This window comes from Scyliorhinus canicula, chromosome 1, assembly GCF_902713615.1.
Source record: "Scyliorhinus canicula chromosome 1, sScyCan1.1, whole genome shotgun sequence".
NCBI lineage: Eukaryota > Metazoa > Chordata > Chondrichthyes > Carcharhiniformes > Scyliorhinidae > Scyliorhinus > Scyliorhinus canicula.
In genome coordinates this window covers 2,190,911-2,214,451 of record NC_052146.1, presented here as the reverse complement: position 1 = coordinate 2,214,451, position 23,541 = coordinate 2,190,911, and the positions used below count along the sequence as shown (strand labels likewise).

General features: G+C 47.1%; 1 protein-coding gene across 2 annotated transcripts; it reads left to right on the top strand.

Moving 5' to 3' along the window:
• Positions 1-476: 476 nt before the first annotated feature.
• kmt5aa (lysine methyltransferase 5Aa) lies at positions 477-21,942 on the top strand. 2 transcript variants are annotated; one of them, XM_038800208.1, is made up of 8 exons: positions 477-649; positions 879-976; positions 3,491-3,650; positions 6,983-7,223; positions 7,978-8,065; positions 8,235-8,294; positions 17,196-17,386; positions 21,137-21,942. In XM_038800208.1, the coding sequence occupies exons 1-8, from the start codon at positions 646-648 to the stop codon at positions 21,345-21,347; spliced, it is 1,053 nt and encodes a 350-aa protein (XP_038656136.1). In that variant the 5' UTR covers positions 477-645; the 3' UTR covers positions 21,348-21,942. The 2 variants fall into 2 exon arrangements, with proteins under 2 accessions (XP_038656136.1, XP_038656215.1); XM_038800287.1 differs by lacking the exons at positions 477-649; positions 879-976 and having other exon boundaries at positions 3,582-3,791.
• The last annotated feature ends 1,599 nt before the right edge of the window (positions 21,943-23,541 follow it).

Below are 23,541 nucleotides of genomic sequence, written 5' to 3'. Positions count from 1 at the left end.
GCGCGCGCTCCCGCCGCCTCACATCCTCCCCCGCGCGCGCTCCCGCCGCCTCACATCCGCGCGCCCCCGCGGCTCCCGCCGCCTCACATCCTTCCCCGCGCGCACTCCCGCCGCCGCGCGCCGCCTCGCCGTAATCAGACAAACCCGTAAACAAGTTCGAAGATAGGGCATAATTTTCTTGAATTTACGTCGTTTTTTTCTCTCTTTCCCCCCGAATCACCGGCGGCATTCGCGGTCACGTGACCGTGGGCGCGCCCCCTCCCCATGGCCAATCGCCGCTCGCCCTGACGTCAACGCAGCCAATGGGAAGCCAGCGCGCAATTCAAAACGCGCGGGGTCGCGCGAAAGTCACCCTCACCTGCTCGCCGGAAGTGCGTGTGCGCAGGGCCCGTGGCTGATTGACGGCTGGCCCCCGCCAATGGTCATCGAGGGCGGTGTGGAAGCGGGAGACGCGCGCGCGCTCCGTCCAATCAGAGGCGGGCTGCGCGGACAGATTGCAGAGCTGGGTTGGCGTTTGGAGCTGGGCTTTAAACTGCGGGAGAGGCGCGAGCTGCAAACCGGCCCCTCAATCCCGCGGCCACCCCCCTCAATCCCGCAGCCACCCCCTCACTCTCTGCTCCTAGCAGTCAGTGTGTTTGCAGTGAAATGGGTACAGTTTGCATTGCTGCTGTTTGTTATGTTAGTGGGATATGGAGTTGACGCGGTCAGTGTGTGAGTGGCGCCCCTGGTGGCGGCGGGCGGCGCTGCGGTGGGGGCGGGGCGGGCCCGCCCTTTCGGGTGATTACGGCAATGGTTAAGATGGCGGAAGCGGCCCGCGCTGCTAGCTCCCCGGCCCGCGCCCCCTCCCGATCTCTCATCAACATGTTTTAATCCTTCAGGAAAAACCAAGGCTGTGGCTCACAGGGCGGGGAAGAGCGGAAGCGGCAAGGCCCTGGCCGCAAAGGAGAACCAGCAGCAGCTACTGGCCATGAGTGAGGTAGGTGCGGCCGGGGGGGGGGAACCGAGAAACCCACCCCGTGAGGCGGGGGGAACCGAGAAACCCACCCCGTGAGGCGGGGGGAACCGAGAAACCCACCCCGTGAGGCGGGGGGAACCGAGCAACCGAACCCTGGGGGGCAGGGGGGCCGAGAAACCGACCCCTTGGGGGGGAGGGGAGGGAACCGAGAAACCGACCTCTGGGGTCGTGAATGACCGATAAACTGACCGGGGGAGGGGACCGAGAAACCGACCCGTGAGGCGGGGAGACGCCGAGCAACAGACCCCTGGAGGGAGAGGGGACCCGAGAAACCGACCTTTTGGGGGGGGGGGGGGGGGGTGGATGGATGGTGAATGACCGAGAAACGACCCCCGTGAGGCGGGGGGACGCCGAGCAACTGACCCCTGGAGGGAGAGGGGACCCGAGAAACCGCACTCTGGGGGGGGGGAGGTGGATGGTGAATGACCGAGAAAACCGACCCCTGGGGGGGGGGGGGGACACCGAGAAACCGACCCCTGGGGGGGGGGGGGGGGGCGAGAGACCGACGAACAACCAATAACTAAATAATTAAAATTGTTGTCCCAAAACAGTTGTATTTCCAATCTGCTGTGGTCCGTGTGTTTGACATTCTCTGTATTTCGCAGTTGAGCAAAATAATCAGCAAAGTGACCCCCCCCCGTTGAAGGGGGAACATTCTGCATCCACTGCCAGAGCTGCTTATGTGGCACTGCACCACAGGCAAGCTACTGCTTCATTGGTGCCTGGGGGAAAATGGGCTGGGAGTGGGGCGAGTTGCCCTATCGATGCTTCCGCCCCTTCCTCGGAGGAACCTAAATATGCTGCGTCTTCACGCCTCACTACCCCAAGTTCGGGTGATGTCCCAGTTCAGTGATTTCCCAGCCTTTTGGCTAAGATCAAGCCCAAGATGAGGTGCAGTGCCTTTTCTTGTCAGCTTTGTATGTCTGAGGGCAGCATGGTAGTGCAGTGGTTAGCACTGCTGCCTCACGGCGCGCTGCGGTCTGGGTCACTGTCTGTTGTGGAGTTTGCACATTATCCCCGTGTTGCATGGTTTTCGCCCCCACAACACAAAGATGTGCAGGGTAGGTGGAACGGCCCACTCTAAATTACCCCTTGATTGGAAACATGATTGAGAACGCTAGATTTTTAAAAGTGCTTGTATGTCTGTCTTGTGGACACCGTGAATTGGATTCAATTTGATTTGTTTTTTGGAGCAAGCAATGTGATGAATTAAGGGCTGTCCACTAAGCACGCTGGCTTTGTAACTTTTAGAACAAACAAATCATGGATAAATTGCAGAATGTGGTATTTCCACTCCCCACCTCCCCCATAAAAAATACTTTTACTCTGGCGACCCATGTTATAAATCAAATTACATTTTTAATCCTTCCATAAGACATAGGAGCAGAATTAGACCACTTGGCCCATTGAGTCTGCTCTGCCATCAATCATGGTATGTTTTTCATCCCCATTCTCCTGCCTTCTCCCCGTAACCCCTGATCCCCCTATTAATCACTGACTAGTTATTTATAGATGGAGTTGTGGAATATAATCCGAAAAAGGGGCACCAGTTCGCAGCTTCAATAAATGTAAATGTTGTACTTGAAATCCGTTGAGTCAACCTTGGAAATCAATCTGTTGTGCATCGCCTCTTTCCAACAAAAAGTAGAAACAACTCTACTGTTCATCACGCCATTTCAGCTAGTTTGGCCAATGGGAAGTAAGTGGATGTTTGGCTTGCATGTCACAGCACTGAGTAGCATTGCAATATCTGTAATGCTTTCCATTTTTCCCAGTGAAGTTATGTATTTGTATTTTGATGAACTGTTGTGGTAAATTTTTGATTTGATACTTGACATTTGTTCAGTTTACAACGGCCACATTTTTCACTGAAAAAATGCATCAGTCATTTGAACTGATAAATTGCTATCCTCCCAGTTGTGAAGTTGGGATATATTTGGGATTCTTTGCAAGCAGGTTTTTTAAGCGCATTAGGGCGATGCCTTTGTCATGTCATTCCTTGCATTGCACTTGCGCAGAAGCTCCAATATGCATAACCCTGCAGCTGGCTTTCCACTGAGATAAACCAAGTTCCACTGACTACAGGGAAAATTCTACTTTTTGTTGGAAAGGGCAGATGCACAACAGATTGATTTCCAAGGTTGACTAGACCTATCGCTTGTTAAAATAAATTACTTTTAAGATGTGGGATGTTTTTAAAGCTAAGAGCACCCTACTGCAATAATAGCAATGCCTGTTGTTGCTGACTGTCTGATATATCTAATTGATTGAGATGCTCACTTTGGTCTAACTGGGCATTTATCATCTTGCTGTTTGGAAGATCTTGCATGAAAATTCTGTTGGGATTGTCTACACTTCAAGCGTTTCAGAAGCAATTCATTAGCCGAGAAACACTTTGGGACATTCTGTGGACACAGTGTGCTGTATAAATATGTTCTTTCTCTTTCTTCCTAAACAATGCCTATGTTCCACCAGGAGAATGTCCATGTAAAATCAAAGGTTCATCATCATTGGAGCTCTGAAAAAACCCCTGCTCTTCGTGCCCCATTGCAAGATGAAAACTCTACTTCAAATAAACAAATGAAGTTCCAAGTCAAATGTACTGTAAAACGTGAAATGCAGAAAGAGGAAGGAGGTATGCAAGATTAACAGCTGCACATGTTTCGGGAGCATTTCTGTAAAGCAGGCAAACGCAGTGTTTCAGAAGGCCTCTATTTTTACTTAGTGTATCGCTATAATGGTGGTGCAGGACCTCAACCCAGTGTTACTTCGTGGGGTAGAATTGCATATATGCTATATAATTACAGAAAAAAAATTGTACATTGGCATCCAGGTAATCCTAAAGGTCAGAATACTCTGGCAGTGTGTAGATGCCATGTAACTGTTAGCTGGTTTATTTTGAGTTTGAATGGCTCTACAGCAGGCAAAAACTGTACGCTGTGCAGTATTGGTGCATTGACAGTGGACCTGAGTCTGGTTGCAGAGCGCAGCTTCTATGTGTATGCTGCTTGGTTTGCACTCCTGTGGGAGGAAGCTCCAGTTTAAAATCACTCACATGGTGACTGCCTGAAAGCTACCAATATAAATCAATCTATTCCAAATACATTATAGTACTCAGCAGCATCTCTTTTTTAAAATATAAATGTTAAGTTCCCAATTAAGGGGCAATTTAGCGTGGCCAGTCCACCTACCCTGCACATCTTTGGGTTGTGGGGATGAGACCTGGGGGGAGGAAATGTGCAAGCTTCACACGGACAGTGATCCAGGGCCAAGATCGAACCCAGACCCCCATTGGCAGCATTTCTAAACTCAAGTTTGGCTTTTTAAAAATTCGCTCATGGGATGTGGGCATCGCTGACTGGGCCAGCAGTTATTGCCCATCCCTGAGGGCATTTAAGAGTCAACCACGTTGCTGTGGGTCTGGAGTCACATAGGGCAGACCAGGTAAGGACGGCAGATTTCCTTCCCTAAAGGACATTGATGAACTGGATGGGGTTTTGCGACAATGTAAATGGTTTCATGGTCATCATTGGACTTTTAGTTCCAGATTTTTTTTTTTTACTGATTTCAAATCCCTGGTGGGATTCGAACGCAGATCCCCAGACCATTACCCTGGGTCTCTGAATTACCAGTCCACCGACAATACCACTTTGCATTTGTCGAACCAAAGAGGAACAGGAAGCCATTCTGTCCTCAAGCCTGCTGTGTCATTGACGTAGATTATGGCTGACCTGTACCCTTTGAATTGGTTTATTTTTGACCCATGTTATTTTATACCTTTACCTAACAGTCTTAACTATCAGTGTATTGGACATTTTAATCATGCCCAAAAGGCTACGGGCCAAGTGCTGGAAAATGGGATTAAAATAGGTGCCTGATGGCCGAAGGAGCTCTTACTGTGCTGGAAAACTGTGACCTCTCTTCCCTTTGTGACAAATGCTTTCTGATATCACCCCTGAACAACCTTGCTCTAATTTTAAGGTTATGCACCTTGTCCTGGACTCCACCATCTGAGACCCTATAATACAGTCGTCCTTTTATCATTTTAAAAAGCTCAATTAGTGGTTTTGTGAAACCCTGGAGTCGGTTTGGGTTTGTCTCTGGCTATTTTTTTGAGGATGTGACCAGTAGAGTGGAGAAGTGTGAACCAGTGGATGTTGTTCATCTGGATTTTCAGAAGGTCCCACACAAAAGATTAGTGAGAAAAATTGAAGCTCATGATATTGGGGGTAATGTATTGACGTGGATAGAGAACTGGTTGGCAGACTGGAAGCAGAGAGTGGGAATAAACAGGTCTGAGTGGCAGGCAGTGACTCGGGTACCGCAGGGTTCAGTGCTAGCACCCCAGCTGTTCACAATATACATTAATGATTTGGATGAAGGGGCTGTTTAGCACAGGGCTAAATCGTTGGCTTTGAAAGTAGGCCAGCAGCACGGTTCAATTCCCGTAACAGCCTCCCCGAACAGGCGCCGGAATGTGGCGACTAGGGGCTTTTCACAGTAACTTAATTGAAGCCTACTCGTGACAATAAGCAATTTTCATTTCATTTCTTTTCATCTCCAAATTTGCTGATGACACTAAGCTGGGTGGCAGTGTGTGCTGTGAGGAGGATGCAAAGAGGCTGCAGGGTGTCTTGGACAGGCTGGCTGAGTGGGCAAATACTTGACAAACGCAGTATCATGTTGCTAAATGCGAGGTTATCCACTCGCAAAAACAGGAAGGCAGATTATTATCTGAATGGTGGCAGTTTAGGAAAAGAGGAACTACAATGAGACCTGGGTGTCACGGTGGAACAGTGGCTGAAGGTTGGCATGCAGGTACAGCAGGCGGTGAGGAAAGCTAATGGCATGCTGACCTTCATAGCGAGAGGATTTGAGTATAGGAGTAGGGATGTCTTGCTGCAGTTATACAGGGCCTTGGTGAGGCCACATCTTGAGTATTGTGTGCAGTTTTGGTTTCCTAGTTTGAGGAAGGCCATTCTTGTTATTGAGGGTGTCCAGCGAAGGTTCACCAGACTAATTCCCGGGATGGCAGGACTGACATATGAAGAAAGACTGGATCGACTGCGCTTATACTCACTGGAGTTTAGAAGAATGAGAGAGGATCTCATAGAAACAAAAAATCCTGATGGGACTGAACAGGTTAGACTGCGGGAAGAATGTTCCCCATGTTGGGGACGACCAGAACTAGGGGTCACAGCCTGAGAATAAGGGGTCAGCCATTCAGGACTGAGATGAGGAAGAACTTCTCTCAGAGAGTTGTGAACTTGTGGAATTCTCTCCCACAGAAAGCTGTTGGGGCCGGTTTGCTGGATATATTCAAGAGGGAACTAGACATGGCCCTTGAGGCTAAAGCGATCAAGGGGTATGGAGAGAAAACGGGCATGGGGTACTGAATTTGAATGAGCAGCCCTGATATTTATTTGTAGTGCAGGCTCGAAGGGCCGAATGGCCTCCTTCTGCTCCTATGTTTTCTAAGTTTCTACTGCACTAGTCTGTGATGTAGAAATGAGCGGAGCAATGACTCATGGCACAGCCTGCCTGGGGAGGGGAGGGTCTCGAGGTAGCCTTTGAATAACAATTGAAACTACTTGTGTAGTTCCATTTCTAACAGTTGAAGCCATTAACCAGTTCAAGAAATATTAATTTTATGGAATCCTGCAACTGGGAAGACCATTCAGCTACAATGCCTGTGTTGGCTCCTTGGAAGCGCTATCCAATTAGTTCCACACCCAGTTCTTAACTCAGTCCTGCAAAATTCTCATTTTCAATTCCCCTTTTTAATGTTATTGTTAGTTTAGTCTTTTTATTTCCCATTTTGGTTCTGATCTCGATGAGAGATGTGGTTTTCATTCCATGGAGACCGAAACATAGGCTGCTTACTCTGTGAGCAGAATGGCTAATTTTGGATTGATTCTTTTTTTTTATAATTTAGGCTTTTAATTTTCAGATCTGTTATACCTGCAGATGAGCCAAAAGGTTGTGTGTGTGCTGACAGTTCCACCAAGACCAGCAAGGAGCTGAACACTGAAAGAAATGTAGTCATTGAGGAAGGATCCGAGACAACAGCAACCATCACTCGCACCGCCTGTGAGGCTGTCCGAAAGGTCGGGTCTCCTGCTCTGCTTTCTGTGGGCAAGAATGGCACAAAAACAAACGCAAAATCTGCTCAGCGGAAAGGTAAAAGGAAGTCTCCGAAACACACAAGGTAGGTTAAACACTTTGCTAATCATCTGCATTGAACTTTCCCGTTCTGCCAAAGGCTTTCACCTCTCCTTTCAATAGCGTAGGAAAGAAGAAACTGTTTCCAATGATGGTAATCACAGGACAAGGATTTAAAATAATAATGGAACATGGAGAGAATCTCTTTTACACAGCGAGTTGTGATCTGGCACGTTCTGCCTGAACGGGTGGTGGATGCAGATTCAATCATTTTCAAGAGAATAGGATAAATACTTTTTTTTTCAAAAAAGGAAACCTTAGCAGGGAAGTGGGATTAATTGGACACCTCTATCAAAGGACTCGCCTGTGCACAATGGGTGAATGGTCTCATGCTGTGTAATTATGTATTTCTGTCAACTCTCTAATGTTTATGATAGATCAGGTGTCTCTGGGCTGCGGTTTATCCCTCACCCGCTCTTGATTCAGGGACACGAAGAAGCCTCTGTGCTCAGGGTCATGTGAACTGAACAATGAGGGATTGGAATTCTAACATTCTAAATTCGCCACTTTCAAATGTTTGAAGCACCTGGGTGGGATCTCATTGCTGCCATGTTTAACTTGGCTGAGCCATGGGGCAGGGAAGTAACTAGTGATTAATCATTTGGGAAATGGAAGCGGGTGACTTACCCATTGATATATTTTCACTGTTTCTGGTTTTGATCCTGCAATGTGTATGTGCAGCTTCTGATTGATTGTTTTGTCCTTTCTAAGCAAGTTCTATCTTTTCCCTCTCCCATCAGTGTGAAAAACTCAGCAGGCCGGAATCGTAAGGTCACTGATTATTATCCTGTTCGCAGGAGTTGCAGGAAGTGCGAAGGGCAGCTGAAGGTAAATCGGAAATAACAACTTTGTATAACACGGAGTCAGGCCTTCACCTAGTCACCCGAGTTTCTCCCTGTTCTGCCTTTTGCTGGGAGTCAGAGTGGTTTGCGTCTATTGCTCTGTAATGGCATTTGAAATTCCAAAGACCCATCAACTTGATCTGTTTTTCTTCTAGTCAGAAGAAAGGAAAATAATCGATGATCTGATTCACAGTGGGAAGGAAGACGGAATGAAGGTACCATTGAAATACGGAAAGTGTGATCTGAAAGGTTAGGTGGTCTGGGTGGTGCAGTGACTTCACTAAGGCGTGGCTTAAAAGCCAGCCCAGGCTTGTAGGATGTTGCCATCTATGAACTGTAAGGTTATGATGTGAATGTAACTTGACCAATAATCCAGTGCAGGGTGGATTTGGGCCTGTACTAAATTGGCATTCTGGGGCACCTATGATTGAATCTTTCTCTCCCGCTCCCACTCCCCTTTATTTTCCGCTTTCTCCCTCTACTCCCATCAGGAAGTTTCTTCCAGACTCCAACCACCCTCTGGGTGAAAAAATGTTTCCTCACACCACTTCTACTTTTACCAATTATTTTGAATGTGTGCCCTCTAGTTCTTCATGCTCTTGAGTGGGAACATTAATTTGCTATTTATCCTGTCCATATCCCTCAGGACTTTGAATACCTCTATCAAGTCTCCTCTCCGCCTTTTCTCCAAAGGAAACAGACTGAACCTCTCCAATCTATCCTCGTTGTTACAGTTCTTTATTCTTGGAGTCATTCTTGTGAATTTCCTCTCTAACATCTCCAATGCCTTCACATCTTTCCTCGAATATGGCACCCAGAACTGGACACCGTCTCCAGACAAGATTAAACTGGTGTCTTGTACAAAGTCAACATGACCTACTTACTCTTATACTCATACTCCTATTAATACATCCTAAAATACTGTATACTTTATTAACTGCTCTCTCAACATGCCCTGCCATCTTCAATGACTTGTATTTGTATTTGTTCCTGTAACACCTCTAGAGTTTCTCCCTTTATTTATTTTCTAAAATATTTTTTTCCAATTTAGCGTGGCCACCTGCACATCTTTTGGGTTGTGGGGCGAGACCCACGTAGACACTGGGAGAATGCGCAAAGTCCACACACTGTGGCTGGTATCAAACCCGGCCCTCGACACCGTGAGGCAGCAATGCTAACCACTGCCTCACCATGCTGCCCCCCTTTATTTTATATTGTGTCTCCATATTCTTCAAAATTAGTCACCTCGCACAGTTCATCTGCTGCTTGTCTACCCAATTCGCTAATGTATCCTTTTGAAATTCAAGACCATGCTTCTCATAGTTGGCACCACTTCCAATCTTATTTTTTTTTTAAATTTAGAATACCCAATTCAGTTTTTCCAATTAAAGGGCAATTTGTCGTGGCCAATCCACCTAGCCTGTACATCTTTGGGTTGTGGGGGCTAAACCCACGCAGACACTGGGAGAATGTGCAAACTCCACGCAGACAGTGACCCAGAGCCGGGATCGAACCTGGGACCTCAGCGCCATGAGGCAGCAGTGCTAATCCACGCGCTGCCCTCACTTCCAATCTTATGTTGCAAATTTTGAAATTATGCCCAAACACGCTATTTTTTTTCATGAGCTAGGGAAAGTCTATTGTGTAGCACTGTATTGCAAGCCTTTTAAAAATCATGTACACCACATCAACTCCAGCAGGTTAGTTGAGCATGATTTCCCCTCAATTAATCCATGCTAGCTTTCCTTAATTATCTTGCACTTGTCTAAATGACTATCGATTAGTTGCCTGAACCATACATCCCAGAGGTTTCCCTGTAGAGGTGGCCTGTATGAAATGAAATGAAATGAAAATCGCTTATTGTCACGAGTAGGCTTCAATGAAGTTACTGTGAAAAGCCCCTAGTCGCCACATTCCGGCGCCTGTCCGGGGAGGCTGGTACGGGAATCGAACCGTGCTGCTGGCCTGCTTTAAAAGCCAGCGATTTAGCCTTGTGAGCTAAACCAGCCCCTTTAGTTGTCGGCTTCATCCTTGCTCCCCTTTTTGAACAAAGGTGTAATATTCACAATTCTCCAGTCCTCTGGCACCAGCCCTATGTGTAGCAGGACTGGAAGATAGTCGCTAGCACCTCTGCAATTTCCACTCTCTTCCCTCTTGGATGCATTTAATCTGGTCCTGGTAATTTATCTATTTTAACTAAAGACCCTCCTTGAAGTATTTCTGGTTTTACAACAGCACCAGAATAAACAATGTACGTGAGTATATAAACATCGTGCAAAAAGCCTGCTTCCTCCCTTACTGGTCCCACCTTTATTAACCCCCTACTCTAAGCTAAACTATCGCCCCCCCCAACCTTCTGCTGACTATTAATTTTCTGCAAAGAAGTCGACAAACGGTTGCCATCTCCGGGCGAACCCGAGCAGTGACCCTCTCAAGGCGAACTTGATTTTCTCCAAACAGAGAAGCTAGCCATGTCAGATAGCCAGGTCTCCAAGCTAATAATATCCGTCTCCGGGCTGTCAGGGAAGCAAAGGCCAGAACATGTGCCTCTTTAATAATCTGTCTCTTTAAGGAGCTGTTTAGCATAGGGCTAAATCGCTGGCTTTGAAAGCAGACCAGCAGCACGGTTCAATTTCTGTACCAGGCACTGGAATGTGGTGACGAGGGCCTTTTCACAGTAACTTCATTTGAAGCCTACTTGTGACAATAAGCGATTTTCATTTCATTTCTCCACTTAGATTCCCAGATCTTCCGCCATCCTGAAAATCTGACTCCGTGCCACCCTTGTTTTTAACACCGTGGACGTGACATCTGCAAACCCCTGCCAGAATCCCGTGAGCTTTGGGCATGTCCGAAACATGGGGACATGGTTCGCTGGCCCCCTTCACACCTTGCGCAACTATCATGTGAGCCTGGTGAACAACCTTAAACTGTTATCAGGCTGAGCCTGGCGCATGTTGAGGATGCGTTGACTCTAATCAATGCATCTGCCCAGAAACCATCCTCTATCTCTCCTCCTAACTCCTCTTCCCACTTGCCCTTCAGCCCCTCAGTCTGCGTGTCCTCTGACCCCATGAGTTCTTTGTAGATGTCAGACTTTCCCTTCTCCCACCAACACTCTGGAAACTACCCTATCCTGTATCCCCCTTGGTGGTAGAGCGGGAAGGTTGAGACCTGCCTACGCAGGAAGTCCCGCACCTACAGGTACCTGAATTAATTTCCCCTCACCAATCCAAATTTCTCCTCCAGCTCCCTCAAGCTTGGAAAGCTCCCCTCCATAATCATATCCCCCATCCTATCAATTCCTGCCATCTTTGAAACCCCCCAGGTCCATCCTTCCTGGCACAATTATTACGAATTGGAGACCAGACCGATGCTCCCTCTGCTCCCACATGCTTCCTCCATTGCCCCCAGTCTCTCGGGGCCGCCACCACCATGAGGCTGATGGGAACGGCAGAGGCGCCATTATCGACGCCCCCAAGCTGGCCCTTGCATGAGGCCACTGCCATACATTCCCATGCTGCCGCCCCGCCACCACAATCATGGCTACATTCGCCGCCCAATAAGTGTTACTGAATTTTGGCAGCGCCAGCCCGCCCTCTCCGTGGCTCCACTCAAGCATCCCCTTGTTTACCCGCCAGGTCTTGCCCGCCCATATAAAGTCAGGGGACACACTGGAACACGAACAGGAACCTCAGAAGGACCGTCATCTTCGCCGTTTGCACCCTCCCAGCTAGTGACAATGGGAGCGCGTCCAACTTTCGGAAATCGTCTACTAGTCGGGCCAAATTAAATTTGTGCAACCGTTCCCCTTACCTGGATGAAATGAAAATGAAAATCGCTTATTGTCACAAGTAGGCTTCAAATGAAGTTATTGTGAAAAGCCCCTAGTCGCCACATTCCGGCGCCTTTTCGGGGAGGCTGGTACGGGAAATGAACCGTGCTGCTGGCCTGCCTTGGTCTGCTTTCAAACCCAGTGATTTAGCCCTGTGCTAAACCAACCCCGTATAATCTCTTATTGTCACAAGTAGGCTTAAATGAAGTTACTGTGAAAAGCCCCTAGTCGCAACATTCCTGCACCTGTTTGGAGAGGTCGGTACGGGAATTGAATCGGCCCTGCTGGCCCTGTTCTGCATCACAGGCCAGCTATTTAGCCCACTGTGCTAAACCAGTCCCAGATATCTCTCATCTCGCTTTTTCCCATATTTAGCTTGGACCCTGAAAATCGGTCAAATTACACCAGAAATCTCATTTCTTCCACCCCTCTACTGTGTCCAATACATACAGGATCAGGTTGTCTGCGTAAAGCAAGACTCTTGCTTGCCACCACCACCACCCGGACCAGCCCCTTGAGGCTCTTAGTGCAATTGCCAACGGCTCTATAGATCAGGGGTGGGCAAACTTTTCCGTGCAAGGGCCACATTCAGAAATTCACAATTTTAAAGGGCCGCATAGTATATTAATTAATAGTCCCGGTTTTAACCAATTAGCGTGCGGCCTATACCTCAGCGCTTCCCCCGGCGGCATCCTGCCTTTAGCCCTCTTTTTCTCTACTTTTCAAAAATGGCGCTTCACCCGGTTATGATTCTGGGCACCTCCTATAGAACATAGAACAGTACAGCACAGAACAGGCCCTTCGGCCCTCGATGTTGTGCCGAGCAATTATCACCCTACTCCAGTCAACCTATCCACCCTATACCAGTAACCCAACAGCCCCCCCCCCCCCCCCCCAATTAACCTTATAAAAAATAAAAAAATAAATTATTTTTAAAAAATTTTTATGACTTGATCTTGGTGGGCCGCATAAAGACCTTTGGCGGGCCGTAGTGTGCCCACCCCTGCTATAGATCATAGAATTTACAGTGCAGAAGTCCATCGAGTCCGGCCCATCGAGTCTGCACCGGCTCCTGGAAAGAGCACCCTACCCAAGGTCAACACCTCCACCCTATCCCCAAAACCCAGTAATCCCACCCAACACTAAGGGCAATTTTGGACACTAAGGGGCAATTTATCATGGCCAATCCACCTAATCTGCACATCTTTGGACTGTGGGAGGAAGCCGGAGCACCCAGAGGAAACCCACGCAGACACTGGGAGGATGTGCCGGAATCGAACCTGGGGCCCTGGAGCTGTGAAGCAATTGTGCTATCCACAATGCTACCGTGGTGCCCTTGTAGCTAACACGAACAACAGTGGGGAGAGGGAGTCCCCCGATGTAACCTAAAATAGTCCGATGTTGTCCTATTCGTCCATACGCTCGCCAGAGGAGCCTGATGCAGCAACCTAACCCAATCAATAAAGCCCCGGCCAAATCCGAACCGTCCCAGTACCTCCCACAGATATTCCCATTCTACTCGAAAAGCCTTCTCTGCATCCATTGCGACCCCTACCTCCACCTCCCTACCTTCTGGGGACATCATGATCGCATTTAGCAACCTTCTTGCATTGGCCAGCAGCTGCCTCCCCTTAACAAACCCCGTCTGGTCCTCTCCAATCACGTCCAGAACACAGTCTTCAATCCTAGATGACAACATTTTGGCCAGCAGTTTGGTGTCCACATTCGATAGGGATATCGGCCTGTAAGACCCACACAACTCTGGATCCTTGTCCCGCTTCAGGTTCAGTGAGACCGTGGCCTGTGACGTTGTTGGGGGAAGCATTCCTCTCTCCCTTGCTTCATTGAATGTCCTCATCAACAGCGGCTGCAATATCCCAGAGAACCTTTTTATAGAACTCCACTGGGTACCCATCCGGCCCCGGGCCTTTACCCGACTGCATGGTCTTCAGCCCCCCCGCTATCCGATCCCGATCGGGGCCCCCAGCCCTTCTACCAGCTCCCCGTCCACCTTCGGGAAATTCAGCCCCCCGAGGAAGTGCCTCATCCCATCCGGCCCAGGTGGGAGATCCGACCCATAAAGCCTACTGTAAAACTCCTTAAACGCCTTATTCACCCCTGTTGAGTCTCCCACCAGGTTCCTGTCTCCATCCTTTTTTTAAAAAAAATTTTGAAAAATATATATCAACACAACAATACAATAATAATAATAAACACCCCCCCCCCCCCCGGCACCCGTAACAACGCATATAACAAACCCCCCCCCCCCCAACCAACAACAGAATACATTAACAATAAGCAAATTAACTTAAACACTATCCCCCCTTTCCCCCCACCCAGGTTGCTGCTGCTGCTGACCTAGTACCTTATCGTTGAGCCAGAAAGTCGAGGAAAGGCTGCCACCTCCTAAAGAACCCTTGTACCGACGCCCTCAGGGCGAACTTGACCCTTTCCAACTTAATGAATCCCGCCATGGCATTAATCCAGGTCTCCACACTGAGGTCTCTCATCTTTCCACTGCAGCAAGATCCTCCGCTGGGCTACTAGACGCAAAGGCCAAGACATCGGCCTCTTTCGCCTCCTGCACTCCCGTCTCCACCCCAACCCCAAATATCGAGTCCCCAACCTGGCTTGACCCTGGATCCCACCACCCTTGACACTGTCCCCGCCATCCCCTTCCAGAACTCCTCCAGTGCCTGGCATGCCCAGAACATATGGGCATGGTTCGCTGGACTCCCCGAACACCTGACGCACCTGTCCTCTCCCCAAAGAACCTACCCATCCTAGATCTGGACATGTGGGCCCGGTGCAGCACCTTGAACTGGATGAGACTAAGCCTCGCACATGAAGAGGAGGAGTTCACCATCTCCGGGGCGTCCGCCCATGTCCCATCTCCATCCTTTACTTTCCCTATCTCCCTACCTGCCTCCCTCTTTCTAAGCTGCTGTGCAAGCATTCTGCTGGCCTTCTCTCCATGCTCATAAATCGCCCCCTCGCCTTTCTCAGCTGCTCTACCGCCCTTCCTTGTGGTTAACAAGCCGAACTCCGCCTCTAGCCTCCGCCATTCCCTTAAAAGCCCTGCCTCTGGGGTTTCCGCATACCTCCTGTCGATCTGCAGTATCTCCTTTACCAGTCAGTCCGTCTCTGCCCTGTCTACCGTCTCCCTGTGGGCCCGTATCGAGATCAGCTCATCTCTAACCACCGCTTTCAATGCCTCCCAGACCACCAAAATTTTCCCCGTGTCATTGACCTCCAGGTAATTTTGAATACATTTCCTCAACTGCCCGCACACCACCTCGTCCACTAAAAGTCCCACGTCTAACCTCCAGTGCGGGCGCTGGATACTGTCTTTACTAACCTGTAGGTCAGCCCAGTGTGGGGCATGGTCTGAGATTGATTACTGAGCACCCCATGTCCACCACCCCCATCAGTAGAGCCCTGCTCAGAATAAAGAAATCAATCTGTGTGAGTAAAAGGAGAACTCCTTCACTCTTGGCTGCCCAAATCTTCATGGATCCCCTTGGCTCCATGAACCCTTTTAGCTCCTTAGCCATTGCTGGCACCCTACCCATTTTTGAGCTTGACTGGTCTAAACCAAGGGCAATAACTGTTGAAGTCCCCTCCCATGACCAGCTTATGCAAATCTAGGTCCGGTATCTCGGTATCTTCCCCAGCATCCTCTTTATAAATTCCACATTGTCCCAGTTTGATGCATACACATTTCCTAGTACCACCTGCACCACCTCCAATTTCCCACTGACCATAATGTACCGACCTCCTACATTCAAAACTATTCTCCCCACTTCAAACACCACTCGCTTGTCGATCAGGGTTGTGACCCCTCTCGTCTTCGAGTCCAGTCCCGAGTGAAAAACCTGTCCGACCCAACCTTTTCTTAATCTAATCTGCTACTCTAAAGTGCATCTCCTGGAGCATTACCACGTCCGGCTTCAGTCCCCTCAAATGTGCGAACAGGCGTGCCCTCTTGACCGGCCATTGAGCCCCCCCCCCCCCACCTCGCCGATCAGCCATTACATCTCTCTTGGGCCAGTCGCCAGCCCAAGCCTCCACTGCTCGTACATACATATTCAAATGAAAAACAATCCCAACATAAATGACCGACAGAGGGGGAAAAAAACAAGTTGAACAAAGATCCAGCATCTGAACAAACACACCTTCATCCCCCAACAGTGCAAATGCAAACTTTAACTCACTCAGCTCTGCAACTGGCCCCAGATCAATACCGAAGGCATTACAAATAACCTCCGTAAAATGAAAAACAAGAAACCTTTTAAACAAACGTCGCACGTTGTGGCAAAGTTCTCAATCCGACACCAGTCCTTCCCTTTTCGCGAAGTCCAGCGCTTCCTCGGGCGACTCGATCCGGTTAAACCCCGCTCTTCTCCTGGCCATCTCCATACTCGGGTCCTGATAGATCCGCAGGATATTATTGTCCCATTCACAGCTCCGTGTCTGCTTGGCCCACTGTAAAATATGCTCCTTGTCCAAATACCTGGAATCTCGCCACCATTGCCCTCGGGGGGGGGGGGGGGGGGGGGGGGGTCTTCCATTTGCGGCTTCATCACGAGCGCTCTGAGCCCTGTCCACCTCCTTAAGGGTCGGGGAATGCCCATCCCCCAGCAGTTTCTCGAACGTGGCCGTTATGTATGCCGCAGTGTCCACTCCTTCGGATCCCTCTGAGAGCCCAATGAGTCTCAAGCTCTGCCGGCAGGACCTGTTCTCTAGGTCCTCCACCTTCAGAAGCCTTTTCTGCTGGTCTCTCATTATCCCCACCTCCAACTCCACCGCTGTTTGATGTTCCTCGGTCAGCCCGCGCCTTCTCTACTTTCTACAGTCCCCTTTTCTTAATCGGTCCTACTCTTTTGCCACCTTTTATTATTTATATGCTTGTAGAATACCTTGGGATTCCCTTTTTCTTGTTGGCTGCCAGTGTCTATTCATGCTCTCTCCTTGTCCTATTAGTTTTTTTTTACTTCCTCTGGTGCATCGATTTTCAGCCTGAGGGTAGGCAGGATTGTGGGGTTGCGGTTACAATCCAATCAGCCATCATATTGAGTGGCAGAACTGGTTTGAGGGGCCGAATGGCCTAATCCTAATTCATATGTTCGCACACGAGCAACTGTATTTATATTTGCCTGTGTTGTATGTGAGGTATTATCTACTGAAATTGAGGCTAAAATACCGGTGGTAGCTTCACCTGTGGCGAGCCAGCACCCCTATTGGACAAACCGTCTTCTAACTGTTATCTTCATTCTCACAGGTTGGTATTATTGATGGCAAAGGTCGTGGGGTGATGGCCACAAAACCTTTTCAACGTGGAGAGTTTGTGGTGGAATACAGTGGTGACCTCATTGAGTTTACAGATGCCAAGAGTCGAGAGACTAAGTACGCACAGGATCCCTCCACTGGCTGCTACATGTACTACTTTCAATACCTCAGTAAAACGTACTGGTGAGTCCTCCTCTGTCTATTTGGTGGCCCATTTTCCTTCCCTCTTGTGACGCCACACTTGCTGAATTCACCATCAGCATTGTTTCTAGTTTTGTTTTTTTAAATCTACACAATTTTTTTTTAATTGGGCAATTTGGTGTGCCCAGTGCACCTAACCTGAGGTTGTGGGGTTGGGACCCACGCAGATACTGGGAGAATGTGCAAACTCCACACAGGCAGTGACCCGGGGCTGGGATCTCAGTGCCATGAGGCAGCAGTGCTAACCACTGCGTTACCGCGCCGTCCCAGGATTTTCACACTAGTTGTAGAGATAGTGGAGCTTCCACAAAGGCAGGCAGGACCCAAATGCCAAGTCTCTTTCTCTCTTTTCCCCCCCCCCCCCCCCCCCCCCACTCCCCCATTTCCGGCAGGGGTTTGGGAAGGTACGGAAATGGAGTCACACCATGACTCCCACGTGTGGGGAAACCTGAATGCAGCAGGGATATTTTAATTCAGCGCTGAGTTCAAGCAGACCCTATTTTCACTGGAGCAATAGTTTTGTCCTGCCATGTGGAAATCTTTAGGGGGCAACAGAAAGCTACTAAAAAAGCTATAAAGAAGAGTAAGATAGAGTATGAGAGTAAACTTGCTCAGAATATAAAAACAGACAGTAAAAGTTTTTACAAATATATAAGACAAAAAAGAGTGGCTAAGATAAATATTGGTCCTTTAGAGGATGAGAAGGGAGTTTTAATAATGGGAAATGAGGAAATGGCTGAGGAACTGAACAGGTTTTTTGGGTCGGTCTTCACAGTGGAAGACACAAATAACATGCCAGCGACTGATAGAAATGAGGCTATGACAGGTGAGGACCTTGAGAGGATTGTTATCACTAAGGAGGGAGTGATGGGCAAGCTAATGGGGCTAAAGGTAGACAAGTCTCCTGGCCCTGATGGAATGCATCCCAGAGTGCTAAAAGAGATGGCTAGGGAAATTGCAGATGCACTAGTGATAATTTACCAAAATTCACTAGACTCTGGGGTGGTCCCGGTGGATTGGAAATTAGCAAACGTGACGCCACTGTTTAAAAAAGGAGGTAGGCAGAAAGCGGGAAATTATAGGCCAGTGAGTTTAACTTCGGTAATAGGGAAGATGCTGGAATCTATCATCAAGGACGAAATTGCGAGGCATCTGGATAGAAATTGTCCCATTGGGCAGACGCAGCATGGGTTCGTAAAAGGCAGGTCGTGCCTAACTAATTTAGTGGAATTTTTTGAGGACATTACCAGTGCAGTAGATAACGGGGAGCCGATGGATGTGATATATCTGGATTCCCAGAAAGCCTTTGACAAGGTGCCACACAAAAGGTTGCTGCATAAGATAAAGATGCATGACATTAAGGGTAAAGTAGTAGCATGGATAGAGGATTGGTTAATTAATAGAAAGCAAAGAGTTGGGATAAATGGGTGTTTCTCTGGTTGGCAATCTGTAGCTAGTGGTGTCCCTCAGGGATCCGTGTTGGGCCCACAATTGTTCACAATTTACATTGATGATTTGGAGTTGGGGACCAAGGGCAATGTGTCCAAGTTTGCAGATGACACTAAGATGAGTGGTAAAGCGAAAAGTGCAGAGGATACTGGAAGTCTGCAGAGGGATTTGGATAGGTTAAGTGAATGGGCTAGGGTCTGGCAGATGGAATACAATGTTGACAAATGTGAGGTTATCCATTTTGGTAGGAATAACAGCAAACGGGATTATTATTTAAACGATAAAATATTAAAGCATGTTGCTGTGCAGAGAGACCTGGGTGTGAGTTTTTATCTGTGAGTTGGGTTTGGTCTCAATAGCTGTTGTTAACATAACCCTAAGTGCTATTATTATTGATGCTTGGCTGCTTTCCATAACTTGTCATTGTCACTGGGGGATGGGTTGTAAACTCATACTTTCATTATCAGGTTAAAGGTTATTAAAAGATAGCTGTCATTGATGTGGGGTTATGAATACAGATTTGTATAAAGGATTAAGTACTTGAGGGGATTTGAATCTATTGAATCGACTTTTGTAAATGGGAGGTTTCTTTATATGGTGAGGTCTGTAATAAATATTTAGAACTTTATTTTACTTTCATCTCGGCATGGCTCCTAAGGCCTGCTCATGATGCATACTGGATGAGTTGGCATGGAGGGTGTAAAGGGTGGTAAGTGGGGATGGGGTGGTATGAGTTGGCACTAAGTTAGCATGTGGCTGGTTTGGGAGTATGCGTTGTCCAAGGGTTTGAAGCACCATTGGGAGTGGGTGAAGGATTATGAGGTAGCATTGGGGCTATTTAGCTCACTGGGCTAAATCGCTGGCTTTGAAAGTTTGAAAGGCAAGCCAGCAGCACGGTCCGATTCCCGTACCAGCCTCCCCAAACAGGCGCTGGAATGTGGCGACTAGGGGCTTTTCACAGTAACTTCATTTGAAGCCTACTTGTGACAATAAGCGATTTTCATTTCATTTCATATGGGCATGGGGCCCTGTGGGCTAAGGGGTGAGGTCTATAAAGGTCTAATGTTTTAAAAAGACAAACTGGATCAAATCCAAGAGAACCAAGATGGACCTTCTAAACAGTCCACCTCAGCAGTCACTGTGACTGCCCCGATCTGCATCCTGGGCAGGGCTACAAATGTCTAGTCTCGCACTTGTCTAGGTGACTGAGGTTGCAAAGGAACCTGTGTTTAGCTAGTATGGTACAGTTCTCTGTCAGACTCAGCTGGAACATGTGTGGTTTCAAAATCCTCATCATTGACCTCGGGCTGGATTAGAACAGCAGATACCAGACTGCGGAAAATCTCAATCCTGCTGTGTAAACAACTTCTGGACTTGTTAAAATATTTTTCCATCTGTTTTCAAGTGAAGCAGGAATGTAGGTTCATCTCTTCCAGAAACAACCTGTTAGAATCCAGTGTCCTGGTCTCAGCCACTTCCTGGCAATGAAGAATAAAGGGCTCTCTCTCTGTGTATCCAATAGTTTTATTGGCAGATTTTATATCCACAGCCGTGTGGAGTTTGATTCACAAATTAATTCCACTTGAGCGTGATAATTGGAGCCTTTCATCAGAACATTCATTTTGACAGCTCTTTGTTTAAGGTGTAGAAGCTTTAGTCTTTTTAAGAAATTAGCAGGTGTAAGTCACTCTAACCCCTCCTTGTCCATAGGTGAAGTGTTTATCTCCAGACTGCAGCTCAAATTGCTGGGAATCTTGCATTCGAATTCCTCTTGGACAAATCCCAAATTGGGTTAAAACTTGGGTCTTGCTGTCATAAGGAGTTGAGGCAAATAGTATAGATGCTTTGAATTTTTAAAATAAATTTAGAGTACCCAATTTTTTTCCAATTAAGGGGAAATTTAGTGTCGCCAATCCACCTAACCTGCACATCTTTGGGTTGTGGGGGGCAAAACCCACACAGGCACTGGGAGAATGCGCAAACTCCACGCAGACAGTGACCCAGAGCCGGGATCGAACCTGGGTCTTCAGTGCTGTTGGCAGCAGTGCTAACCATGCTGCCCCTAGAGATGCATTTAAGAGGGGTCTAGATAAACCCATAAAAGGAGAAACGATATGCTGATGGGGTGGGTATAGGGTGGAGAAGGTTTGTGCATATACATCAATATAAACCAATTGGGCTGAATGGCTTGATTCTATGCAGCTGCTGTTCTTTATTATCCCAATGTTTGTCATCTTTTGGGGAATTTTTTTTTCTAAATGTTGTATGTTTAAATGTTTTTAGTGTGGATGCAACGAAGGAAACGACACGCCTTGGTCGTCTAATCAACCACAGCAAGAATGGGAACTGTCAGACTAAGTTACACAATGTTGATGGGAAGCCACACCTTATTCTCGTTGCATCTCGGGACATCGCAAAGGGCGAGGAACTGCTTTATGATTATGGAGACCGAAGCAAAGCATCAATTGCTGCACATCCCTGGCTGAAGCAGTGAGCCAGTGTTTTAAAAGAGCATAACTATTTCAAGTATTTGGTTTGATGCTTGCTCTGATTTGTGATGCAGCACTTATTCAAGATCGCCAATAGAGACAATTGGATTATGTGCAATGCTGAGGAGGTGATCTTGCATCTTTAGAACTTTTATATTTTAATGCTTTTGTATATTTGTACACGGGTGCTTTAGGAGTTTGCAGTCATGAGGCAGATTGTGGTTTTTTTTTAATATAAACTATTCCAGAATGTCGAGCTGTTGTACAGTATTAGTAACCTAGGTCTGCGCTTGTGCTCTGAATCATAAATCTACTTCTGCATCTTTAAGAGATCAAATGGTGCCATTTATGAAGTAATAAACCATTTTTAGAAAACCTTTGCATTCAGGATAATGAATTTGGTGTCACTTCCAACCGGAAGCTGTAATTGGATGATTCAGAATACTGAGTATTAGCATTTATTCACGTTAGCTTAAATTCTATTTTAAAGCGGGGCTTCTCATCGTAGGCCTGTGCATCTGTTGTAAACAGCTATTAAAAGTTTGTATACAGAAGCTTCATGTTGAAGAATATTTAAATAAACTCTGTGACTTAATTGCATTGTGGGAGTGTTTTGGTCTTTACTGGTGATTGTGTGTAGGTGCAGTGTGTTCAGTACTTTCTATTGTGGAGATTCTTGTTTGAAAGCAACCTCCGAGGTTACCAGACTAAGAACCTCAAACAATTTGTGAAACTGAGGAAAGAGTACTTCACCCCAAGAGTGATACATAAGAATATAAGAACTAGGAGCAGGAGTAGGCCATCTGGCCCCTCGAGCCTGCTCCGCCATTCAATTAGATCATGGCTGATCTTTTGTGGACTCAGCTCCACTTTCCGGCCTGAACACCATAACCCTTAATCCCTTTTATTCTTCAAAAAACTATCTATCTTTACCTTAAAAACATGTAATGAAGGAGCCTCAACTGCTTCACTGGGCAAGGAATTCCATAGATTCACAACCCTTTGGGTGAAGAAGTTCCTCCTAAACTCAGTCCTAAATCTACTTCCCCTTATTTTGAGGCTATGCCCCCTAGTTCTGCTGTCACCCGCCAGTGGAAACAACCTGCCCGCATCTATCCTATCTATTCCCTTCGTAATTTTAAATGTTTCTATAAGATCCCCCCTCATCCTTCTAAATTCCAACGAGTACAGTCCCAGTCTACTCAACCTCTCCTCATAATCCTTGATTGTTATGACCTTGACCATTAAAACAAACCTTAATTTAAACACCAAAGTAACCATGTTAACATCAAAGAAATAGCTTTACAATGATAAGTTAAACAGTTCTTAAACTTGCTATCTATACATTCTACTAAGTCCATTTAAGCAATCCAATACAGTTCAAATGTCACTTGTAAATAATATTTAATAAAGCTGGTTTACTTAGCCATGCAGACCTTTGGAGAGAGTTCCTTTCAAGAGCAGATTCAGTGCACTTCTGTCCAACCTAACTGCATTTAGAGCTGCTGTTCAATTTAAAATCCCACATCAGACTGCAAGACTAAAGACTGACCTGGCTCCTCCCATTAATTACATAATCTGTATCCCACTAAGGTCACAAGATTTGCTTAGCTTGGACAAAATACCATGAAATACTTCATGAATTATCTACAGGAAATCTCAACCTTTATCTGAAATGAATTGCGTGTTGAAGTGAATCACAACCTTATCTTTTACAACTCCTTAATTAGAACTTTGGCAGATGTACTGTCTGTATGTATTTTAACCAGGGTTTTTAATAACATTACTTCAACAGAATATAAAATATATTGTATAACATTTTATATTGGCTGAGGGTACATGAATGTTGCTAATAGATCTGTAACTAACACTCACGTGAGCCTGAATTATATTGCTATAAATTCCTTGCTCCTCTGCTGTTCCAATGTAAAGTTCAGTAGTGTCTCGACAAACAGACTTTCAGGACTTTCCGATTGGTCAACATTGATGTGATTGGCGATGTGAAAACATTAATCCTCCCTCCCCCTCAGCAGAAAGTTAACCCAACAGGTTCAACAATATATCTGTTTAATACAGCACCACATCTTCCTCCTCTTCCTGGGGTGGGATTAAGCTCAGTGGCGCCTGTTGGGGATGTTGTCAGGATATTTTGGGCATACTTCTCCACTACCTGCCTACTCGCTGCACAGCTGCTATGTT